General features: G+C 45.6%; 1 protein-coding gene and 1 non-coding gene across 3 annotated transcripts in view; both read right to left on the bottom strand.

Moving 5' to 3' along the window:
* Nucleotides 1-23,709, bottom strand: part of LOC127004350 (diacylglycerol kinase 1-like) — a 73,634-nt gene that overhangs the window by 26,936 nt on the left and 22,989 nt on the right. For both annotated transcript variants that reach the window (XM_050871928.1, XM_050871929.1), the window contains exons 2-3: nucleotides 6,959-7,040; nucleotides 13-89 (exon numbers count right to left, since the gene is read on the bottom strand). In XM_050871928.1, coding sequence (XP_050727885.1) covers nucleotides 13-89; nucleotides 6,959-7,022 — 141 coding nt within the window. In that variant the 5' untranslated portion in view covers nucleotides 7,023-7,040. The remainder of the gene's footprint in view (nucleotides 1-12; nucleotides 90-6,958; nucleotides 7,041-23,709) is intronic.
* On the bottom strand, nucleotides 3,679-3,752 carry Trnae-cuc (transfer RNA glutamic acid (anticodon CUC)). Its single transcript has one exon. It is a non-coding gene; the product is annotated as a tRNA-Glu (tRNA).

A 23,709-nucleotide genomic window follows, 5' to 3' on the forward strand; every position in this document is an offset into this window, starting at 1 on the left:
TTAAGAACTTACCCCATCGAGGCTATATTTGGAGAGTGGACCTGTGCCGGTGAACTCCTTAAGTACATCTTCTAACTTCTTGGTAGAGTCTGGAAAGGAGAGAAAGAAAGGAGGAAAGAAAATGTGAAAAAAGAAGGATGTGAATATATACCAAACAAACAAATATTACACAGAGAAGTAAGGTAATAAAACACACACACACACACACACACACTACCTCTGCTTCTCAATCCTCGCACCTGCTGTTCTTCGCCACAACAAAGGAATCAATCGAACTCACAAGAGACAAAGGGGGGCCACGAGGGCTCTTTCTGTGTAAATTCTGCCCTCGAGCATCATAATGGAGCCCGTGGGAGAGTGTAGGCGGGCCGTTCCTTCTCTCCTCTCCTCATTGGTCGTGGAAAAAAGAGCAAAACTTCGACTCGGTTCCTATTTTCCTTCGCCTGCTTGCATCCTAAACTCGAGCGTCGACTTGGGAGGAAAGATGGAACGTGAGGATAAACACGAGGGTATCATTGGGTCTGCGGAATGAGTCACTCGAAGGAAATAATAGTAATAAGAGGAATATGAATAAGAAAAAGAAAATAATAATAATAAGAAAAAAAATAAAGAGGAAAAGAAGAAAGTGAAGAAGTAGAAGATGAAAAAGAAGAAGAAGAACAGGAACAAAAACAAGAAGAATAAGAAGAAAAGACGGCGGCGGCGACGACGACGACGACGACGACGAAGAAGATGAAGAAGATGAACAACAACAACAACAACTGCAACAACAACTACAAAGGAAAAACAAAACAAAACAAAGACGCAAAAAAACATGATTAAACACCCACCCCCCCAAAAAAGAAACAACAAACCTTTTTTTCAATGAGAGTCTCTTTCTTTATAATTTCCTGAGACGCGGGTGCAGCAAAACAACAACAACAACAACAACAAAAATAAAACGAAAAGAAATAAAACAACTACCTTCTCGCTTCATAAGGCAAGTAGTTGGGGAATTCTAAAACTCCATTGTTAATTACGCCGAGGTGCCTGAGATGTGCATGGAGGAACGTGAGAAGAATGGGAAGGGAGGGAAGAGGTTATCAACGAAGGAGTGGAGAGGGGGAGGGGAGGGCAGGGGGAGGGTTGTGGGTGGTATTCGGGTGTCAGCAATGTGGCGAAGTTGGAGGCTCATCGCTATACCTGAGTGAGTTTTCGACCATAACCTTCCCTTTCCCTCCCTAACGACACCCAATACTCGTACATTCCAACGTTAAATTCAGGCGGCAGTCACACTTACGGTTCGCATGCATACGCCCACACACACACACACGTAGCTCCCCATTCCCCGCCCCTCCCAATCCACTCCCACACAAACAACAAACAGCTGGCCTTCTCATACTCTCAAGCCTCCTAATCTCCTCTCTCCCTTTCCCTGCTAAGAAAGTGACGATTAAAACTGACAGCTGGCCATCACTATACCCCCCAGCCTCCTCTCTCGTTTCCCTCCCAAGAAACAGACGACTCAACAGACATATGGCCACTCTACTCCCCAGTCCCACACACCTCTCTTCCCCTTTCCTTCCCACCTCATCCCTCTCTTCTCCTGTCCTCTCTAACCCCTTCCCCTCTTTTCCCTACTCACCCCCAAGCACCAAACCCTTCAACAGCTGGCCACCATCTTCCCCAGCCTCCCACACATACACACACACGGTGCCCCAAACAGGAGGGTAAACAAACGGCAGGGCCAGGCAAAGGTGGCCATAAAGGGGTCGGGAATAGCCAAACTCGGGGCGCTGGCGGTGGTGGACTGACACGTTAGACTTGTAGCGAGGAGCGGCAAGGAAACAATGGGAGCGGGCAGAGGCGAGGGAGAACAAGAGAAATCAGTGAAAGGGACCAAAAGCGAGGGAGAGAAAAGGAGGGAAGAGTGTGAGGAAGCAGCAGAAGCGAGGATGAGAACGAGAGATATCAGCGGGAAAGGGTAGAGAAGAGGGGGAGAATACGAGGAAGTAATGAGTGCATGAGAGAAAGAACGGAAGTGGGAGGATAAAAGGGGTGGAAACTGAAGGAGGGGTGATAAGTTGAGAGAATGGGAAGGAATGGATACGGAGAAGAACAAGAGGAGGAGGAAGAGAAAAAAGGGAGACGACAAAGAAGGAAAAAAAAAGATCCGAGAGAAAAAGACAAGGAATGGATGCGGAAGGAAAGAGAGGAGGATAATTGTTAGGGAAGGAATGGATACGGAGAAGAACAAGAGGAGGAGAAAGATAATAAAGAGAGAGGGAGACGACAAAGAGGGAAAAACAAAAAGATCCGAGAGAGAAAATGACAAGGAAAAGATGCGGAAGGAAAAAGAGGCGTGAAGAGTGAGGGAGAGGAGAATGAAGGAAAGAGGCAAAGGAGGAGGAAAACGTAGAACTAAGACTTGGAGAAACAGATTGGGAGGATGGGAATGGAATGGACACATGGAAGGAGGGAGTGGAAAGTGAAGGAGAGAAAGAGAGAGGGAGATGAAGGACAGAGAGGTAAAGGCAGAATAAAAGGTGGAAGCTGAAAAAAAAAGAGAGGAGGGTGTGATAACGGGAGGAAAGGAGGAAAAATAAAAATAAGCTGAGGGGGATCGAAAGGAAGAGAAATAAAAAAAAGAAGGAAGGGAGGACAGGGAAAGAAAGGAGAGGAAGCAGGGCAAGGAAGGGAAAGACGGGAAACATTGAACGGCAGAAAGAAAACAAACAGAGGCGAGAGAAAGGAAGAAAACAATCAGAGGAGAGGAAGAAGAAAATGGGAGAGGAGGAAAAGGAGAGGAAGGAGAGGAAAAAGGAGAGGAAAAAGAGGAATATGATAAGGAGAGAAAAGTCAATAAGAGAAAGAACAATAGATAGATAGATACAGAGATAGATAGGGAGGCGGTGGCTGAGTGATTAGCGTGCCGGCGCCGCGTTAAGGAGAGGACGCGGGTTCGCGTCCACCCCCCCGCCACAAGCTGTCCTGAAGAACACCAATCAATCCAGACTCTAGATTCTCTCTCTGAGATAGAGGATCAAAGATGAGCTCCGGGGACATGAGCCAAGCAAGTTAGCGCCACTATAAACACTTGCCTGTGCCACAACGGGCTGAGGCCGACCATCAGGCCCCACCAAGATAGCCTACCGGCGCCATAGGCCGAAATGTAAAAAAAAATATAGATAAGATAGATACAGATAAAGAGAGGAACAGTAAAGAAAAAAAGATAGAAAGGAGGGGTGAAGGGCCAGAGGAAATATAATTTCGTGTTTTTTTGTGTGTGTTTGTGTGACTGACAGCCAGTACCCATTCACTGCTGGGTGGGCAAGGGGCACGGATTTGAGGAGACTGCCCATCCATCTCCACTTCGCCCGGGGATCGAACTCGGGCCCTCTCGGTTGTGCGGCGAGTGCGCTAACCACTGCACTACGGGGAATATGTGTGTGTGTGTGTGTGAGAGAGAGAGAGAGAGAGAGAGAGAGTGTAATTCACCTCTTGGTCTGCTGTAGACAGCCAGCCGTTCCCCTACGGAAGAGCACAGAGCTCATAGTACCGATCTTTGGGTAGGACTGAGACCACTCACACACAACACACCGCGACAACGAGGTCACAACTACTTGCCTGACGTCGCGTACCTACTCACTGCTAGGTGAACAGGGGCTACACGAGAAAGAAGATAAACCCAACTTATCTTCACCCGGCCGGGGAGTCGAACCCCGGTCCTTCTGGTTGAGAGGCAGACACTCTATCCACTGAGCTACCGTGTGTGTGTGTGTGTGTGTGGTTGGTGCAAAACAAAGTGAAGAAAAAATAATAACGCAGTTGAGTAAAAAAAAAAAAAGTGGTGTGGACATGAAAACACTGCGAGGCGGGGGAGAGATAAGGAGACAGTGAAGGAGTGAGATCGACACACACACACACACACACACACACACACACACACACACACACACACACACACACACACACACACACACACACACCTCAGGGGCGCTAGTGTGAACAACAAGCGACCCAGCCCCACCCCGCCCTATCCCGCCTCGCCCCGCCCCGCCACTTAGCTGCCGGCACCCTCCCGCTTACCTCCCCCACTCATCCACTCCTCCGCCCCTCCCATCCCTTCACCCTCCCCCCTCCCGCGGCTTACACCCCCGCCACCCGCGCCTCGCCGCCTCCCCTCCGTCAATATTTGCATGAAAATGGAGAAAAAAAAATATCCGAGCAAACAAATTCTTGCCACTCACACGTGACTCAAGGCTGGCGACGATGAAAGGAGTAGAGGAGGAGGAGGAGGAGGAGGAGGAGTTGGAGGAGGAAGAGGAGGATGAGGAGGAGGAGGAGGAGGAGGAGAAGGAGAAGGAAGAGGAGGAGGAGGGAAGAAGATGCTGAATATATCCTTTTGAAGAGTTTACACTGTCTAAATAAATAAAATTAATGCCATGAATTTTGTTACTAACACACACACACACACACACACACACACACACACACACACACACACACACACACACACACACACACACACACACACACACCGTGGTGCAACTGGTTAGAGCGCTGCGCTGCCAGGTTTCACGGTCTGACAGGGCGGCGGTTCGAGCCCGCTCAAGCCAGATTCTTCCCGTTGACAAGGACTAGGAGGGATGGGGTGTGTGGTGTGTGAGGTCCTGCCAGTAGCCAGAGATCGACGATAAAGAGCACTTGCTCATGTCGGGAGGGTACCTGCTGGCGATTACGAGTCCAACACGTGATCAGGCCGTGGAGGTGAATTACACACATTTTTCTTCTTCCCTGCTGATAACGTTTATTTCGTAGAAAAGAAACTAGAAACAAACTAGAAAAATGAGAAACGAAGTAAAAGAAGAAGAAATAAAAAAGAAGAGGAGGAAGAAGAAGAAGAAGAAGACGAGGAAGAAGATGATGATGATGATGATGAAAAAGGAGAAAGAAAGGAAGAAGGAAAGAATAAAAAAGAAGGCAAGAAAGAAAATAAGAGGAAAAAGAAAAAAGAAAAAGAAAAAAAAAGGAGAAAAAAAAAGAAAAAGAAGAAGAAAGAAAATAAAGAAGCCGAAAATAGAAAAAAAGAATAAGAACGGAAAGAATAAATATGGAGGGAAAATGGTTATGAGTGAAGAGAAGGGGAAAAAAAAGTGGACAGAAGGAAAATAAAGAAGGAAGGAGGAAGGAGAAAAGGAGAGAAAAGAAACGAGGAATATTATTGGTTTTCTCAGGGAATATTTACGGTTGGGTGTGGAAGCGGAAAGGAGGAAAGGAGAGGGAGGGAGGGAGGGAGAGAGGAGGGGAAGGAAGAAAAATAAAGAAGAGGCGGAAGGGAATGAAATAGAGGAGGATGACAGGGAGGGAACACGAGGAGATGGATGGGGATATAAGGAAGGAGAATGAAAATAAAGAATAGAAAGGAAAATAAAGAGAAAGGAGGGAGGGGAAAAGGAATAATATAGAGAAAAGGAAACGAAAGGAATGGCAAGTAAAAGATTAATATATAATGAATGGACTGTTAAAGCAAGGAATGAAAAGGAAAGGAAAGGAGAAGAGAAGGGGAAGGAAAGAAAAAGAAGGGGAAGAAAGGAAAGGAAAAGAAAGGAGAAGAGAAGGGGGAGGAAAGAAAAGGAAGGGGAAGAAAGGAAAGGAAGGGAAGGGGAAGGAGGGGAAAAGAGAAGGGAAAGGAAAGCAAAGGAAAAGCGAAGGGAAAGGAAAAGAAAGGAGAAGAGAAAGAAAGGAAAGGAAAGGAAAAGAAAGAAAAGAAAAGGAAAGGAGAAGAGAAGGGAAAGGAAAGGAGAAGAGAAAGAAAAGGAAAGGAAATGAAAGGAAAGAAGAGAAAGAAAAGGAAAGGAAAGGAAAGGGAAGGAAAGAAGAGAAGGGAAAATAAAGGAAAGGAAAGGAAAAGAAAGAAATGCGAAGGAAGGGAAATGTGAGGAGAGGGGATGCAAGGAAGGAAAGGAAAAGAAAGGCAAGGAGCGGAGAAGAAAAAGAGGAAACGGAAGGAAAAAGGATCGGAAAGAAAAGGGAAAAAAATTAAAGAAAAGAAAAAATGAAAAAAATGAAAAATGGAAAAATATAGCAAGGAAAAGGAAAAGCAAGGAAAGGAAAGAAATGAGGAGGTGAAAGACGAGACCGGAGAAGAGAAGTGAAAGGGAAGGAAGGAGAGAAAGAACACGGCGGGGGGGGGGGAGAGAGAGAGAGAGAGAGAGAGAGAGAGAGAGAGAGAGAGAGAGAGAGAGAGAGAGAGAGAGAGAGAGAGAGAGAGAGAGAGAGAGAGAGAGAGAGAGAGAGAGAGAGAGAGAGAGGAAGTTGAGGAGAGCGGACGCAGGGGAGGCTGGAGTGGGGGGGGGGATGCGTGGAGGGGAGTCATAAAGGGTAAAGGTCAGAGGTCACAAGATCGCGTGGCCTTCCTCCCTGACCTCTCCTCTACCCTGGCGGCTTACTCCATAACTACTCCCTCACTCCCTTAATATTTCTCTCTCTCTCTCTCTCTCTCTCTCTCCTCTAGGCTTGGAACTCGATGCCTAAGCTCAGAATCGCTACGCAGCAGTAAGAAGGGCGTGGCAGTAGTAGTAGTAGATGTAGTAGTAGTAGTAGTAGTAGTAGTAGTAGTAACAGTAGTAGTAGTAGTAATAGTAGTAGTAGCAGTAGTAGTAGTAGTTGCAGCAGCAGTAGTAGTAGCAGTGCCAGCAGCAAGACCACCACCGCCGCCACCAGAGATGCGCAAGTCGAGAGGTCTACGGAGTCACCCATCCGCGTTTCACTTACAAAAATTTCACCGATCCGTTCGACTTTCTCCCCTTCATCTACATTTTAAGGGTGTTTCAGCTGCTTCCATCACCTACACACACACACACACACACACACACACACACACACACACACACACACACACACACACACACACACACACACACACACATATACACACACACACACACACAGACCATTAAAAAATAGGTATACTTACAAGTTGTCAAATCTTGCAGTTGCTGAAACTCCGCCGGCGAAAGCTTTTCCCAGTGAAGCGCCATCCTCCTAGCCCCCAGCACCTGCAGAAGGAGACGGGAAGATTTGAGAGGCGGGAGGAGACGAGAGGAAGATGACTCAAACGGGAGGAAACAGGGTGAAGGAAGAGATAATGAGACGAGTAGAGCTAAAGAGTATGATGACAGGTGATGATGGAAGATGAGAGATGGCAAGGAGAGAGACGATGAAATGCTGAAGGAGATAAGAAGAGGAAGACTAATATGGGAGGAAGCGAGAGGAAGAAGGGAGAGGGTGAGAGACAATAGGAGAGAAAAAGGAAAGGAGTAAGTTCGGAGGAGTGATGGAAAGAAGAGTCGAAAGATGGGAGGAGGCAGGAAGTGGAAGATGAGAAGAAGCGGGGAGATGGAGGCAGGAGGACACGAAGGGGGAAAAGAGGAGACGTGGGAGAGAGAGAGAGAGAGAGAGAGAGAGAGAGAGAGAGAGAGAGAGAGAGAGAGAGAGAGAGAGAGAGAGAGAGAGAGAGAGAGAGAGAGAGAGAGAGAGAGAGAGAGAGAGAGAGAGAGAGAGAGAGAGAGAGAGATATACACACACACACACGATGAGAGACTGATGAAGAGATAGCGAGGGGCGGTGTAAGTGTTGCTAAAAATGGCCTCACTCTCTTCTATTCGTACTCTTGTGTGTTTCAGAGAAGAGAATATGATCGGTGAATTTGCGTTGCCATGAAAAACACAAAAATATACACTGCCACCCCACGTCCTCTACTATAGATCTTGGCCCTTACTGTGGTGCGGGATGTAGGAAGTATCAGGTAAAATACAGTGTTAGAAAGAGAGAGGAGGAATTTGTGTCCAGAGATAAAAAGAGAGAAGAGGTTGAGAAAAGAAAAAATATAATGGGAAAAACAGTGGAAGGGGTAAGGGATATAGAAATGGGATGGGAGGAGGGAAAAAAAGGGGCAAACGAGAAGGAGACAGGAGAATACAAAAAGAGAAAGTTAATAAAGGAGACTTGTGCTACTTAATCCCCTTTTCCTTACTCAGTCGCATTCTTGCCTACGTGATCACAGGCAAAAGAAGAGCGATCGGGGAATCATTGAGTCATATCCAAGTAAGTATATTCTCCACGTCCTCGACTCGGCAAGATTTTCCGAGGATATAAAGGAGTGTGATCGAGTGAGTGTGTGTGTGTGTGTGTGTGTGTGTGTGTGTGTGTGTGTGTGTGTGTGTGTGTGTGTCAGTTTTTCACTCGTTTCCTATATACACCCACACACTCTTTCTTCCTCCTCCTCCTCCTCCTCCTCCTCCTCCTCCTATTTTTTGTGTTGTGATGGTCATGGGTGGATGGATGGAGAGAGGAAGGCAGAAGAGAGAAGTGGATGGAGGGAGGAAAGTAAGCAGATGAAGGGAGATAAGTGGATGGAAGGGAAGAGGGAAGTAGATGAAGGGAAGTAGATGGAGGGAGGGAGGGAGAGAAGGATGGAGGAGGTTGAGAGAGAAGTCAAGAGGGAGAAGGGTGAGGGAAGAATCACAATAGACACTTAGGATCAAAGATGCTGTGGTTGCGATAGAAGTATAGAAGAAAGAGGAGGACGAGGAGAACGAGGAGAGGAGGAGGAGGAGGAGGAGGAGGAGGAGGAGGGGGGAGACTACAACAAGGCACGTACGACCAACACTTTCAATGGACGGCAAACACTGATCGATCACTCTCGCCTCCACGTGGCCAATCACTTACTCCACGCCACCCTCCACCCGCCTTCCACCTACCCTCCACCCACTCTCCACCCGTCCTCTTCCACCTTCCACCCAGCCTACTAGGTCCATGCCACGCGCTTGCCCTTAAAGTTTTGTTTGTAAATAATTTTGGACATTCTCTGATCTCTTTTTTTTTTGGGGGGGGGTCATCTTTTTTTTAGAGGAGCAATGTGTTAGTTTAGTTTATGTTAAGCTTCTGGTCTGTCTCCCTTAACGCGATAAATAAATATAAAGGTTGGGTTGAGAAGTCAATGATGCCTTAGTTTTTTCAGTATGTATATGTAAGCAGGCATCCAACATCCTTACGCTGTTTTGAGATGTGCCAGTACTCGTTCCCTCCCTGTACTGGAGCGAAACGATTAGGTTATATTTCGTGTATTTGGATGCTTAATATACTTGATCGGGGCTACAAAGTCAGGGTTGATGGGTAGCATTCGTGGATGTCTGCAAGCTGGATATATAACTGTTTGCAGGTCAGGTCAGGTCAGGTGTTCGGCGAGGGAACGGAAAGAGTTGGTTGAATAGTTCCCTTGATCGAAATCGGGGATGAGGGAGAGCATGCGGTGATCTTTGCAAGCCGTACACATAGGCGGTTAGGTTAGGTGTTGGTGGAGGCAGCGGGGATTGAGTTGAATGTCTGAGTTGATGAGTGGGGTACGGGAAGGCTTGCGAACTGAGGGTCGTATTACAAGAACACATATTTGACAAGGCTTTCGTAGGAGTTGTGGGCATTTCCAGGGGTAGTTTTATGACCCTGGTGGTAGTGTGAGTCTTCTTTTGTACCATGAACCTGAAGAAACACTCGTTAGAACCCGAGTGACCTCCTCTTCGACCTTTAGAAATAGCTGATGTGAGAACTGAAAGTGTCTTACAATATGGACCTGGATATCTAGCCGTTAGCAGGTTAGGTCAGGTGCCAGTGGAAGGAGCGGAGAGTGAGTTGAATGGTTCCCTTGATCGAAGTCAGAATCGAAGTCAGGGTTGATGGGTAGCATGCGGGAATATTTGCAAGCCGAATTTGCAAGCCGTTGATAAGTTAGGTCAGGGGTTAGTAGAGGGAGCAGAGAATTGGTTGAATGGTTGCCTTGATCGAAGTCAGAATCGAAGTCAGGGTTGATGGGTGACGGATCTTTGCAAATCGAATATGTAGCGGTTAGAAAGTTGGCTTGAGTTTGAGTGAATAGAGCAAAGTGATATGAAATGAGGTCGTCTTAGTGACCTAGATTTTAGTCCTGCAGAAGTACTCGTCAGGTACTTGAGGTAAGAATAGCTCTCAGAAGACAAAAAAAAATATATATATAGTCAAATTGATATCATGTTTAAGAAGAGAAAAAAAAACTATATTGTGTGTGTGTGTGTGTGTGTGTGTGTGTGTGTGTGTGTGTGTGTGTGTGTGTGTGTGTCAATTTTTCACTCGTTTCATATATACACCCACACACTCTTTCCTCCTCCTCCTCCTCCTCCTCCGCATCATCATCATCATCATCATCATCATCATCATCATCATTCTTCTCCTTTTCCGTTTCCTTCTATTCTTCTTCATTCTCCTCCTTCCTCTCCTCCTCCTTCTCCTCCTCCTCTTCCTCCTCCTCCTTGAAGTCGTCTCTCTTCTTCCAATCACCACCATTCAATCTATTTATCTCCCCCTTCCTTCATTCCTCCTCCTCCTCCTCCTCCTCCTCCTCCTCCTCCTCCTCCTCGCGAAGTAATCAGGCCCTCACTGACAGGACAAGGAGTGGCTCAGTTCTCATGCGCCGTCGCTCCATCACTCCCGCAAGACACTCGCCAATATTACTCGACGGTTCTAATCAAAGTTGGAGTCTTTCTGCGGAGGAGCATCGGAGTCGGGGCCGCCTCGGAAACAAGATGACCTGCTTCCGGGAGGACATTACGAAATCTCTTTTTTTTTGGGGGGGGTTATATTATTCCACTCTTTTACTTATCATTCCGTTTTAATTTACGTGTACACTTATCAATTTATGAATTTATTTGTTCGTTTATTGATTTTTTTTTTAAAGGGAGGGGGGTTATATTATCCCACTCTTTTACTCATCATTCCACTTGCGTTTTAATTGTTATATGATTCCACTTTTACTCATCATTCCGTTTTAATTTACGTGTACACTTATCAATTTATGAATCTATTTGTTCGTTTATTGATTTTTTTAAGGGAGAAGTGTTTTAGGCCTATTCGTATACAAATTTGTCCAACACTTTTTTATCTTTTTTTAGGGGTAAGAGCAGGGAAGACAGCTGCCGTAATTTTCCTTCATGAGTTGTTTTCTTTGTTAAGCGTTACGTAACTCATGCATTAGTACTTCAAGCTTCTGAGCAAATCTTTTTTTCCATATATTATTCCTCGTTTCATTCATCGTTCCACTTGTGTTTTTATTTGCGGACTTATTTATTTATGGACTTATTTGTTCTTTTATGATTTTTTTAGGGAGAATTATTTTAGGCTTATTCACGGACACACTGGAGTCCAACGCTCATTTTTAGGGAAAAGGACGTTCAGGCGGCCCCAAATTTCCTTCGTTGGTTATTTTCTTTGTTCAACGCTACATAACTCATTCATGCTTCAGTTCTTCATTCTTCTGGCTACAGAGAATTATATCAGAGTAAAATAATGTAGTTCTTTACTAAATCTAAGGAGTCATATTTCCAACGCTCATTTGTAGGGAAAAGAACGTTCAAGCGGCCCCAAATTTCCTTCGCTGGTTTTGTTTGTTCAACGCTACATAACTCATTCGTGCTTCCGTTCTTCATTCTTCTGGCTACAGAGAATTATATCAAAGTAAAATAATATAGTTCTTCACTAAATCTAAGGAGTCATATTTCGAGTTTTGATAACATATTCTCCGCCGTGCGTCCCTTACCCTGACACAGTTCAATCCGTTTCCTCTTTAATCAGCGGGTCAATTTAGATAAGAATAAACAACGAATGCATCTTTGAAACACAGGTACACTTTTATATGAGGCTCAAGCCACATAGCGTTAGGCACTCTTCCCTAAGCTCCTCAACGTCTTTTTTATGAGTTTCAGTAACCCATTCTAAGTCAGAGAACTACTACTACCAAAACTACTATTGATAAACCACTCAACGTCTGTTTATATGTTTCAGTAACCCAGTCTAAGCCACACAGCGATAGGAACTTCCCTAAAACTACCCAGTCTTTTTATATGAATTTCTATAACCCAATTTAACCCACAGATCTACTACTACTACTACTGATAAACTACTCGACGCCTTTTTATATGTTTCAGTGACCTAGTCCAGGCCACTCAGCGCTAGATACTCTCCTGAAACTACCCAGTCTTTCAGTAACCCAATTTAAGCCACTAATCTATTACTACTAATACTGATAAACTACTCGACGTCTTTTTATATGTTTCAGTGACCCAGTCTAGGCCACAGCGTTAGGCACTCACTTATCCCTGAAGCTACTTAATCTCTCTTTCAATTAGCCTCCGTTGAGAAGATAAGCTAATGAATGCCTTCCCCCTAAAAAAACCGGTAAGTAACCTTTTATACGAGCTAGACTAACCCTACCCAAGCTGCGAGGCGTTGGGTTACTTCTCCCTGTCACCGCCCGATCCCCCTTTCTTTTAATTAGAGGGTCCAGGAAGATGAAATTAAGCTGGTGAGTGAATGCCTGGCCCCAAAATATATAGCCTTTTATACGAGCTAGGATGACAGAGGGAGAGGGGGCACACACACACACACACACACAAACACACACACACACACACACACACAGAGGAAGAAAAATATAAAAATAGTTCTCTTCAATGGGTAGTCTTTTTTATATACGCCCAGAGTGAAAGAGGAAGAGGGGCACATGAAGGAAAAATAAAGGAGTAAAAAGTTCTCCTGAATAGGCCTCGCTACGAAATTGGGGGAACTCGGAGGGGAAAAAAATGTATGAATGATAAATGTTTAAGTACTAGCGTTGGCAGTTCATAGGAGCCCCCAGCCTGTCCCCAGCCTGCTCGTATACGACTCTCTCTCTCTCTCTCTCTCTCTCTCTCTCTCTCTCTCTCTCTCAGTTCTCCCAATCCCAAATCTCTGAAGAGAGAGAGACAGAGAGAGAGAGAGAGAGAGAGAGAGAGAGAGAGAGAGAGAGAGAGAGAGAGAGAGAGAGAGAGAGAGAGAGAGAAATTTCAGTCGAGGTGTTAGTGTAAGAGATTCCAGTCATGGTTTGCTCTGGTGTTTAAGGCAAAATTTTGGTAACACAACACCACCACCAATATTACCAGAAACACCAACATACCCAGTAATTAAAAGAAGAAAAAAAACGACAAACACACTAGATATCACCATACCACACCACACCACAATGCACAACACCACACACCGCTCGCGCACAGCAACACCACCACCACCACCACAGGACAGAGTTAATGGCATCTTGCGTTACCATTGATTCTACACTCGATGCCGCTAAAGATTATTACCTCCAGCACCCAATATTATCACCCAGCATCATCACAGTCACAAACATAACTTTATCACCACCACCACCACCACATCTACTACAGTCATCCTTGCACTCAGCATCACCATAGCAACACCATCCTTCTGGCAACACAACGGAGAGCACACAACACTTATGTCCTCCGTTATTGTAGTTATGTATTTCACCTTCACCACCGAAAAGAATAACCACACGTAACGAACAGCGATAATAATAACAACAGCAACAACAACAACAACGGCACACACACACACACACACACACACACACACACACACACACACACACACACACGCCACGCACACAATTTAATCATTACAGAACAATAATTAAATAAGAAAGTAATGACTAGAATTTATAGTTGCGTTAATAGATTTCAAGCGACTATAAATATTTACATAAATCCATCTACTGTCCATATTTAATAAGGACACACACACACACACACACACACACACAAAGGACACCACCTTACGTCACAGGACACCCTTGACCGCGACTCACTATGGCAACTCTCGCACCCCCACCACCATCGCCATAGCAATGCCACCCTCCCTCGCCCCCCTTCTCCCCTCGCTCCTCGCCAGCCAGCAGAGCCACGCCTCCTACAGCTAAACAATATTTTTGAAAACCCTCTGAATTCACTTCGTCACCCCCCCCAACCCCCCCGCGCCCGCCGCCCCTCACCCAACAAAGGCCCATTCGTCGCTCTGTCCCAGCCGCTACTCCGTTAATTGGCCCTCAGACCCCCTGACTCAAAAGGACCAAAACAAAGATTCCCTCCATCCACATTTCTGAACCAGCTGATATTGAGGTCTTCTCCTGACGCAAGTTGCTGACGTCATAGGTGACGCAGGGATACTGGGCGGGGCCTGAGCAGAGAGCCTTCCCATTGGTCGGCCCCGAGGTATTGATGACGACACTCGCTTCCCTTCCTCCCATTGGTTGATGATGCTATTTTGGTGATGTTCCGCCGGGGAGCTGTACGTGTGTGTGTGTGTGTGTGTGTGTGTGTGTGTGTGAGAGAGAGAGAGAGATGATTGTGTGTGTGTGTGTGTGTGTGTGTGTGTGTGTGTGTGTGTGTGTATGTGTGTGTGTGTGTGTGTGTGTGTGTGTGTGTGTGTGTGTGTGTGTGTGCGCTAGCTCAACCCCTTCTTCCCCCTTGTTTCCCTCCACAACGTAAATTTTTGAGCAAGCAATGATGTGCCACAGTCGAAACACTCACTGGGTCAGGCACGAAGCGACCATTATTTCTCCTCCCACTCCTCCCTTCCCTTTCCCCTTACCTTCCAATATCATCATCATCCTCCTTTCCCTTTCCCTTTCAACACCATCTCTCTCTCTCTCTCTCTCTCTCTCTCTCTCTCTCTCTCTCTCTCTCTCTCTCTCTCTCTCTCTCTCTCTCTTCAGCATCACCATCATCATCTCTTCAGCATCATCTTTCTCCTCTCTCCTCAGCATTATCATCCTTTCTTCCTACAGCATCACCATTTCTCTTCCTCTGTTCAATATCACCATTCTCTCTCTCTTTAATATCACCATCACCATAACTACCCACGCCTGTTATCTCTCTCTCTCTCTCTCTCTCTCTCTCTCTCTCTCTCTCTCTCTCTCTCTCTCTCTCTCTCTCTCTCTCTCTCTCTCTCTCTCTCTCTCTCTCTCTCTCTCCCATTTCCCTCATTTCCCCCTCCATCTCACAACACCCATAGCATCAACACCACTACAGTAATCAGTTCTCTCATTCCGCTCACCACTCCTACACCACACCACCATCAACACCACAAACACTACCGCTTCTACTACTATCGCCACCCTCATTATCCCCTTCTTTCCATAACACCTAGCCACCAACACTTCCACCACTATACCAAGGAAGTCTCTCATTGATCTCACTACCACGCCACACCAAGCATTTCTAACCAAGGCTACGTGACGGGCTGAGACATAAGCCCTAAGCAACGACTACCATAGCAGCCTCCTTCCTAGCCACCAAACGAAGAGAGGACAGACCAAAGGCAAAGGAGTGGAGGACAGGGAGAGAGGGAGCCAGCATGGGAACTCTAGATGCTGTGAGGCTGGAGAGGCGAGAGTCGGCGTGTTGCGGAAGGGAGTGGCTGGACGCAGGGTTCTCAGGGCCAATATTTACTGCTGTGAGGCGAGGAAGGGCCGTCTGAGGTTATATGGGGACGTGTGGCGGTGGTGGTAACGATCTGTTTCCCAGTTTCTCAGCTCCAGGCGTCCAATATAGCCCCCTCCTTACCGACATCCATCACCGACTTCCACCCTTGCCTCCCTCCCAAGTCCTACCAACCCCCCTTCCACTCCACGCCCCGCCCCGCCCCGCCCCGCCCGCTCAGGCAGCGCTACACCACCATCACCACCACTACGACTCTTCCTCCGGGGCAAGGCGAGGCCGCGGGTTGTTGTGCGGGAAACTAGGTCACGTAGTAGATGACTATAGGGATACAGGGCTGGACGCAGAGACAAGGGTTATATAGCTGTAGTTATGTCCGTGGAGAGGGAGATGGTTGTAAAGATGAATGATGTAGAGATGGAGAAGTGTGTCACGTAGGAGATGATGATAAGGAAACAGGAATGGACACAGAGGGAAGTACTGAATTGTTATAGCTGTGTACATTTCTTTATAGTAACGGAGACAGGCCAAGCGATGGACATAGGCTAGGATTATATAGCTAGAGTTATGTACAAGAAGAGGAAGATGTTGGAGAGATGGAGAAGTATGTCACGTAGTAGATGATGATAAGGAAACAGAAATGGGCACAAAGAAAAGTATTGAATTGTTTTAGTTGGGAACATTTCTTTTTACGGTAAGCGAGACAGAACAAATGATGAACAGAAGATATAAAGAAAACCTAACCTAACCTAACGTAACCAACTGAGCAGCAAATTATATAAAAAATGCCCAGAACACGATGGTCACACAGAATAAGACAAAAAAAATCACCTAATTCCAGCAGTGCCTTCATAATTCTCTCTCGAAAGATTCTATAACACATATGGATAGATGGATAGATGGACAAGGCAGACGAGTCGATTGTGATGGATGGATAGAATGGCGATGCGACGAAAAGAGAAATGGATAGAAACGCGAGTCAGACATTTATAGATACAAATTAGCTTCATTGCCTAACAAGACCCATCATACTCAGAGATTCAAAAAGGCACCCCAATTCTCTCTCTCTCTCTCTCTCTCTCTCTCTCTCTCTCTCTCTCTCTCTCTCTCTCTCTCTCTCTCTCTCTCTCTCTCTCTCTCTCTCTCTCTCTCTCTCTCTCTCCACTGTATCCACATTTCCCCTTCGCCCCTCACCCAAACGGACAATGACCTGGGACAAAGCAAACACCAGAAAACACAACGATGGTGGTAGTGGTTGTTGTTGTTGTGGTGGTGGTGGTAGTGGTTGTTGTGGTGGTGGTGGTTGTGGTGGTGGTTGTGGTTGTGGTGGTGGTGATGGTGATCAGATGTAGAGTCTATTAGAGCGTTACTATTATTAATATTGTCATAGAAGAGAATAATAACAAAGGTGCCTATCCGTGTTCTCTCTCTCTCTCTCTCTCTCTCTCTCTCTCTCTCTCTCATTCTATCCATTCAATTCCATAACCTCAACTCTCATCTCTTCCATCCTAATCCCTTCCCTTTTCCTTCCTTCCACCTCCACCCCATCCATCTCTTCCTTCCTCCACCCTCATTCATCACCTCTTTTCTTTTTTTTCCACATCCTCCCTTTTTCCTTCCATCTACTTTCTTCAATTTCTTTTTTTTTCCATCCCCACCCATTTCATCTATTCTTCCTATGCTTCCTTTCCCCCTGAACCCTCACTTCTTCCCCTCTTTCTCCCTTCCCTCTCCGACCCTATTTGCTTCCACCCCCTTCAACCCTCTCCCTCCCCTCCCCATTCTTCATCCATCCACTGTCACTATTACCTCTCATACAATGCAAATAAATAATAACCGTTTGACCAAGTGTCGCCATGATAATTAACAACTAACAATGGTCTGCAATTACTATATTTGTTTGTTTACCTTTATGCAGGGATGGGGTGAATACAAGAACTGTGTATTCGAATACGAATACGAATACTTCATATTTATACGAATACGAATACACTGAAATACTGATAATTCGAATACAAATACGAATACTTCATGAGAGTATTCGTGAATGCATTCATGAATACTTTTCGGTGAAAATAAATTTTTCATGTAGGTAGCTCGGCAATAGGCTTAATATGGTACTAAAGTTATTCAATAATAAAATGACGTCATGAACTTATAACTGATGCCAGTATTCTGTACATGTTTATCACACCTAGACATATTTGTTTTCCAAAATGTTCAAGTATATATCTAAGCTGTACTGAAAGAAACACAACAAAATACCTATATCATATTATAATAGCCAAATCTTTTCTAGTATCCTGCTGTAGATCTCACTTCTATTATTACACACCCCATACCACTGGCAAGAGGCAACTGAGGGCCGCCGCCCGCCAGACCCCAACAGTCACAGCGGCCACGCTAGTCAACCTGTATCATACACGTCGGACAAACAGGAACGAAGATTTATAACTTGGAAGGAACAATAACTATTATATCTGATGATGGATTTAAGATTATTCGGCATATTATTCAAAGAATACAAATACTTTTCCCAAGTATTCGAATACGAATGCAAATACTTTGATGTCAGATGACAAGTATTCGAATACAAATACGAATACACCCAAATACTGTATTCGAATGTATTCGAATACGAATACCGAATACGAATACCCCATCCCTGCCTGTATGTCTGTATGAATGTATGAGTCTGTTTCTATCTAATGCTGTACGGTTGTCGGTCTGTATTTATGTCTATGTATTTATTTATGTACCTGTCTCTGCCCCTACCTTGTTTATCTATCTGTCTGTATCAACCTGGTTACATGTGCATGCTCCTCTCATATCTAGCACCTGCGTCTCCCAGTCCAGGTGTGTGTGTGTGTGTGTGTGTGTGTGTGTGTGTGTGTGTGTGTGTGTGTGTGTGTGTGTGTGTGTGTGTGTGTGTGTGTGTGTGTGTGTGTGTGTGTGTGTGCCATCTTACCTTGCCCCTCCCTGTGCTCTCTATTTTCTTTATCTTTATCTCCCCCCAATCTCACCCTTACCCTTCCTTACATATGTCACTATCTGTCACACCGTCCACCGTGGCCCCTTCACCCTGTCTATCTCCCCATCAATCTTTCTCACCCTGCTTCCTGCTATCCTGTCCTTTCCCTGTCTAGCTTCTCATCCGTCATCCTTACCTTACTCACCCTCGTACCCTGTCTCATCACCCTATCTCCCCATCCAGCCTCCGTACCTTACCGCCTCTTTCACCCTGTCCCTTCACCCTAACAATCTCCCCGTCCATCATTTTTAGCTTCCCCCCTTCCACATTGTCTCTTCACCCTAACTCCCCATCCACCATCCTTAACTTCCCCCCCCCTCCACCCTGTCTCTTCACCCTATCTTCTCATCCATCATCGTCAGCCTCCCCCTCATTCATCCTGTCTAGTTCCCATATCAATCACCTTCACCCTACCTATCTTCACGTCCATCATCCTCGCCCTGTCCCCCCAACCTGTACTCCCCCCTCTCATCGGTCTGCAGCAGGCTATGGCAGGTCGTTACCACTGGGGCAGATGGTAAACAGTTGTCGCTCAGCTGGTGGGGAGGAGCCATCCACGCCCACATATCTGACGCGGTGCCTTTCTCTCTCTCTCTCTCTCTCTCTCTCTCTCTCTCTCTCTCTCTCTCTCTCTCTCTCTCTCTCTCTCATCCGCCCCTTACACACGTCCTTATCTCACTTTTTCTATCACTTAACGATATATCCACACCCATTTTTCACCTCTCTCTCTCTCTCTCTCTCTCTCTCTCTCTCTCACATACCCCTCCTCCAGCACATCTTTACCTCTTCATTCACACCTCACACCCTCCTCTCTGCCCTATTTGCACACTTCCTTATATGCAGAGGGTGAATCAGACGAGGAAGTGGATTCGGGCAGGTCATATCCGTAGATTTCATAACAGACGGACAGCCCAAGTAAACAGTGGTAGCCCGAGAATTGTAAGGAAGTCATTGAAGCCCGTATTTTTAAACGTATCTGCGTCTGGGTTCGCCTGTTTGAAAAGAGTCTCGTAGAAATAGCTCGAATTTCCATGGACTGTTTTGGGACCCTAGTGACTGTTTTACGCGGCTTTTCTACCTTGAACGGAAAAAGTACCCATGGAAACCCGGTCGATTTTCTTCATGACCTTGGGAAATAATCGTAATGGGAGTCCGATACGTTTAAAAATATGAACCTCAGAACCGATTGATTGATTAATAGTTTATTGCTGCAAGTAAACAACAAAGGAGAAGGGAGGAGCATGCCATCCCAACCCCCAGGCAGAACAGAGTGTGATTATACCGAGAGAAAGCCAAATGCGGAGATGAAATTAGAACCTTTGACGGAAGAGGGTGGAATACACTAACACCTGACAGAGAGGAGGAGACTATTGATCAAGGCGTTTGATGAGGAAGATGAGGAGGAGGATTCACCCCACCCACACTCATCATCTCTATACCTGCTCATCCCCTCCCCCCTCTACTTCCTCTCTCCTTTTCACCCTTATTATCTGCCTCGTCCCTCAAAAAATATGGGGCTACTGTTTTCTCACACTTCTCATCCCTCCCACCCTCCTCCACTCCTCCACGCCCTCCCTCCTCACACACTCCCTCATAACCCTTACATCAAGCCTCCTTTCCATCAATCACCAGCCTGCTATTTTTCTCTTGCCTTCCTTTCATGGCTCTTTTTTTTACCTCCCTCTCCCTAATACCACCTTTCTCACACTCTCCCTAACTCTCTCTTTCTCTTCTTTTATATTTCTCTTCTCTTCCCTTCCCTTCCCTTCCTTTTCCTTTCCTTCCCTTTTTTTTCCTTTCCTTTCCTTTCTCTTCTCCTCTCCTCTCCATTCCTTTCCTTTTCTTTAATTCCATTCCTTTCCTTTTCTTCTATTTTCTTCTCTTCTCTTCCCCTCCATTCTCTCTCTCTCTCTCTCTCTCTCTCTCTCTCTCTCTCTCTCTCTCTCTCTCTCTCTCTCTCTCCACCTCCTACACGTGCTCTCTCACATCCCTCTCTCTCATCTGCTTCCCCTCACTCTCCCTTCCCCTCCCTTCCCTCCCCTTTGCTCTCCCTTCCCTTACGTCCCCAGCTGGTAAACAAAGGGGAGAGGGGCGGGGTCGTGACGTCATGGGGCAGAGGGGAGGGAGGGGGGAGGGGGAGGGGCGCTGGAGGGGCGGAGCAGTAGAGATAAACAAACAAGAGGCGAAGGTGCTACTGCCTATGTCCAAGACCCCAACGTGTACTCTCTCTCTCTCTCTCTCTCTCTCTCAACACAAAAAAACACCATAAACCAAAATATAATAACAAAAACGAACAGAAAAATCTACTCATCTAAAAATAAACTAAAAAGACAAAAAAAAGTAAATATATAAACAGTTTAGTCTATTTTGTGTCCTGGTGTTCTGTGTCCGATCCATTATTTATGAGCTTGTGTATCTATTTATCAGGTTGTTTATTTTCTTCACGTTATCGCCTTCATCGCAGCTGGGGCCAAATAATTAGAGGCCAGACGCGGAGGCAATGATGCAGGGAAAGATAGAGTAATTACGGGTTCATTAAATATAAATAAACAATGGTCATGATGGTAGTAGTAGTAGTGGTGGTGGTAGTAGTAGTAGTAGTAGTAGTAGTAGTAGTAGTAGTAGTAGTAGTAGTAGTAGTGATGGTGGGGGTTATAATAATTGATAGTCATGCGATTCGATTATAATGAACAAAAGAGTATTTACTTAAACATCACCTTCACTATCATCATCATCATCATCATCATCATCACGGACAGCCATTACATCGGTTCATTTCAGATAACAAGGTCACAACTCCCCTTTCCTTCCACCCCCACCTATCTCTCTCTCTCTCTCTCTCTCTCTCTCTCTCTCTCTCTCTCTCTCTCTCTCTCTCTCTCTCTCTCTCTCTCTCTCTCTCTCTCTCTCTCTCTCTCTCTCTCTCTCTCTCTGTTATCTCTTTTCCGTCCTCATGTCCTTTCCCCATCAGTCCATCTTCCCCCCTCCTCCCCTCTCTTCCCTCCCCATTACTCCCCCTCCCCCTCTCCTCCCCGCCAAGCCCTCCTTCCTCGCCCAAGGGTAAACGCTGGAAACAGATTTACCCTCCCCTTCCCCTCCTCTTCCTCCTTTCCCTTCCCCTCCCCCTTCCTCCCTTCGCTCTTTGTTGCTCCCTTCTTCCTCTTATCTTGTTTCCTTTCCGTCCTCATTTCTTCCCACTCACCTCCTCCTCCTCCTCCTCCTCCTGCTTTTTTTCTCATTTTCCTTCCCACTCCTTTCTCTACGTTTCCTATGCTATTTTTTCTTTGCATGGTTCCACATTTCCTTCCTCTCCTACATATTCTTTTTTTCCCTTTCACTTATTCACCTTCTCCTTCCATATACCTCCGATCCCCCCGCATGCGTCCCCCTCCTCCTCCCCATCTTCTAATCCCCTGCCCTCCCTCACCTCCCCCCCCTGACTACCATAGCTCTCAAATAGGTACACTGGTGCTATGAGCTACGCATAGAAACATATAATAGTACACACAACACTATCTTGTTGGGAATAATTCAAATATATAATGCATAAATGAAATACAACCTTGTTTTAACACTACCAACTACACACACACACACACACACACACACACACACACACACATACATCATACTTCATCATTCTCACATCACAGCCAAGTCTCTCCAACACGAAACTAAAACAAAAAAGTAAAAAAAATAAATATATAAAAAATCGCATATTCTGAACATTTATTTGGAGCGTAATCACGTGATCCCTAAATAATCATTATCTCGGCGGGATCTGCGGCCTTTTTAACAAGTTTTAATTGGATTCGAAACGATGGATTATATTTTTTTATCATCTCTTAAATTCTTCCTCGGCGCTCCTCTTAAAACATTTAGGGCACGAGAGTCAGGTGAGGGGAAGTGTATATTCGATAATGTATGTTCCCGGAAGAAGGTATAGACTGAATAGATAGAATAGAATAGACTGAGTTGATAAGCCCTTTCAAGCGTGTATTCATAAATGTACCGGCACCTGAGTTCTTAAGGTATAGACTGAATAGATAGAATAGAATAGACTGATAGAACAGAAAAGACTGAGTTGATAAGCCCTTTCAACCGCGTATTCGTAAGCGTACCGGCACCTCAGTTCGCCTGTTTAAAAAGCCTGTCGTAGAAATTGCTGGGATTTCCACGGACTGTTTTGTGATCCTATAGTGATTGTTATACACGACTTCTTCACATTGAACGGGAAAAATCCAGAAGTGTGGAGTCGGAGTCGGAGTCGGTAAAAATACCCCCGACTCTTATTATCTGCCCCACCCCTTAAAATTTAGTGCTGTGCTGGAAGGAGTGGTCTTGAGGAGGAAAATTCAAGGCACTTCTAGTTGTCTAATGAGGTAATGGTGTTGAAGTGGCTCTTACGTAATTCTTTTGTAATGGTATGTAATGATAATAAGAGAAGGCTTGAACTGCTCTCGGCCAAATTGATTCCGATGAAGTTGCGGAATTGTTATATCTTCTATGAATGGGTTGTTGTTTATGTTATTGTTGAAGCAGTACTGAGTGTAACAGAAGTACTAACCTAACCTAACCTAACCTACTACTACAGCACTACTACTTATCTGTACTACTATAGCGAAATCAGATTGGCGAGATCGTTTTTGCGTTGGCCTCTGCGGGTCCTTTCCAAGCGCCGCTCCGCCACACAGTCCCAACACCTGTCTCTTCCTCGCATATGTTACCTACGTATACCTAACATGTGAGAAGAAAAGACAGGTGTTGGGAGTGTGTGGCAGGGCGGCCGGGATGAGAGGATCCGCGAGGGCCAACGCAAAAACGATCTCGCCAATCTGGTTTCACTAAAGTAGTACATATTAGTAGTAGTGCTGTAGTAGTAGTAATAGTAGTAGTAATAGTAGTAGTAGTAGTAGTGGTGGTGGTGGTGGTGGTAGTAGTAGTAGTAGTAGTAGTAGTAGTAGTAGTAGTAGAAGTAGGTACTTTCAAATTTGACTTTTTTTTTTTTTTGCTTACTCACCACCACCACCACCACCATTCCTCAATCATCACCATTATCACCACCACCACCACCACCACCAATCCTCAGTCATCACCATTATCACCACCACCACCACCACCATTCCTCAATCATCACCATTATCACCACCACCACCACCATTCCTCAGTCATCACCATTATCAGCACCACCACCACCACCACCATCACTGGAGGTTCGTGTCCGTGAAATAGACCTAAAAATAATCCCATTAAGAGAGAGAGAGAGACACAGAGTGTCCGTTTTGTTCCTCACACGTTACTAATGAGCTGAGTCTACATAACTGTCACGCACGTCAT

The sequence above is a fragment of the Eriocheir sinensis genome, chromosome 28 (assembly GCF_024679095.1).
Source record: "Eriocheir sinensis breed Jianghai 21 chromosome 28, ASM2467909v1, whole genome shotgun sequence".
Taxonomy (NCBI): Eukaryota; Metazoa; Arthropoda; class Malacostraca; order Decapoda; family Varunidae; genus Eriocheir; species Eriocheir sinensis.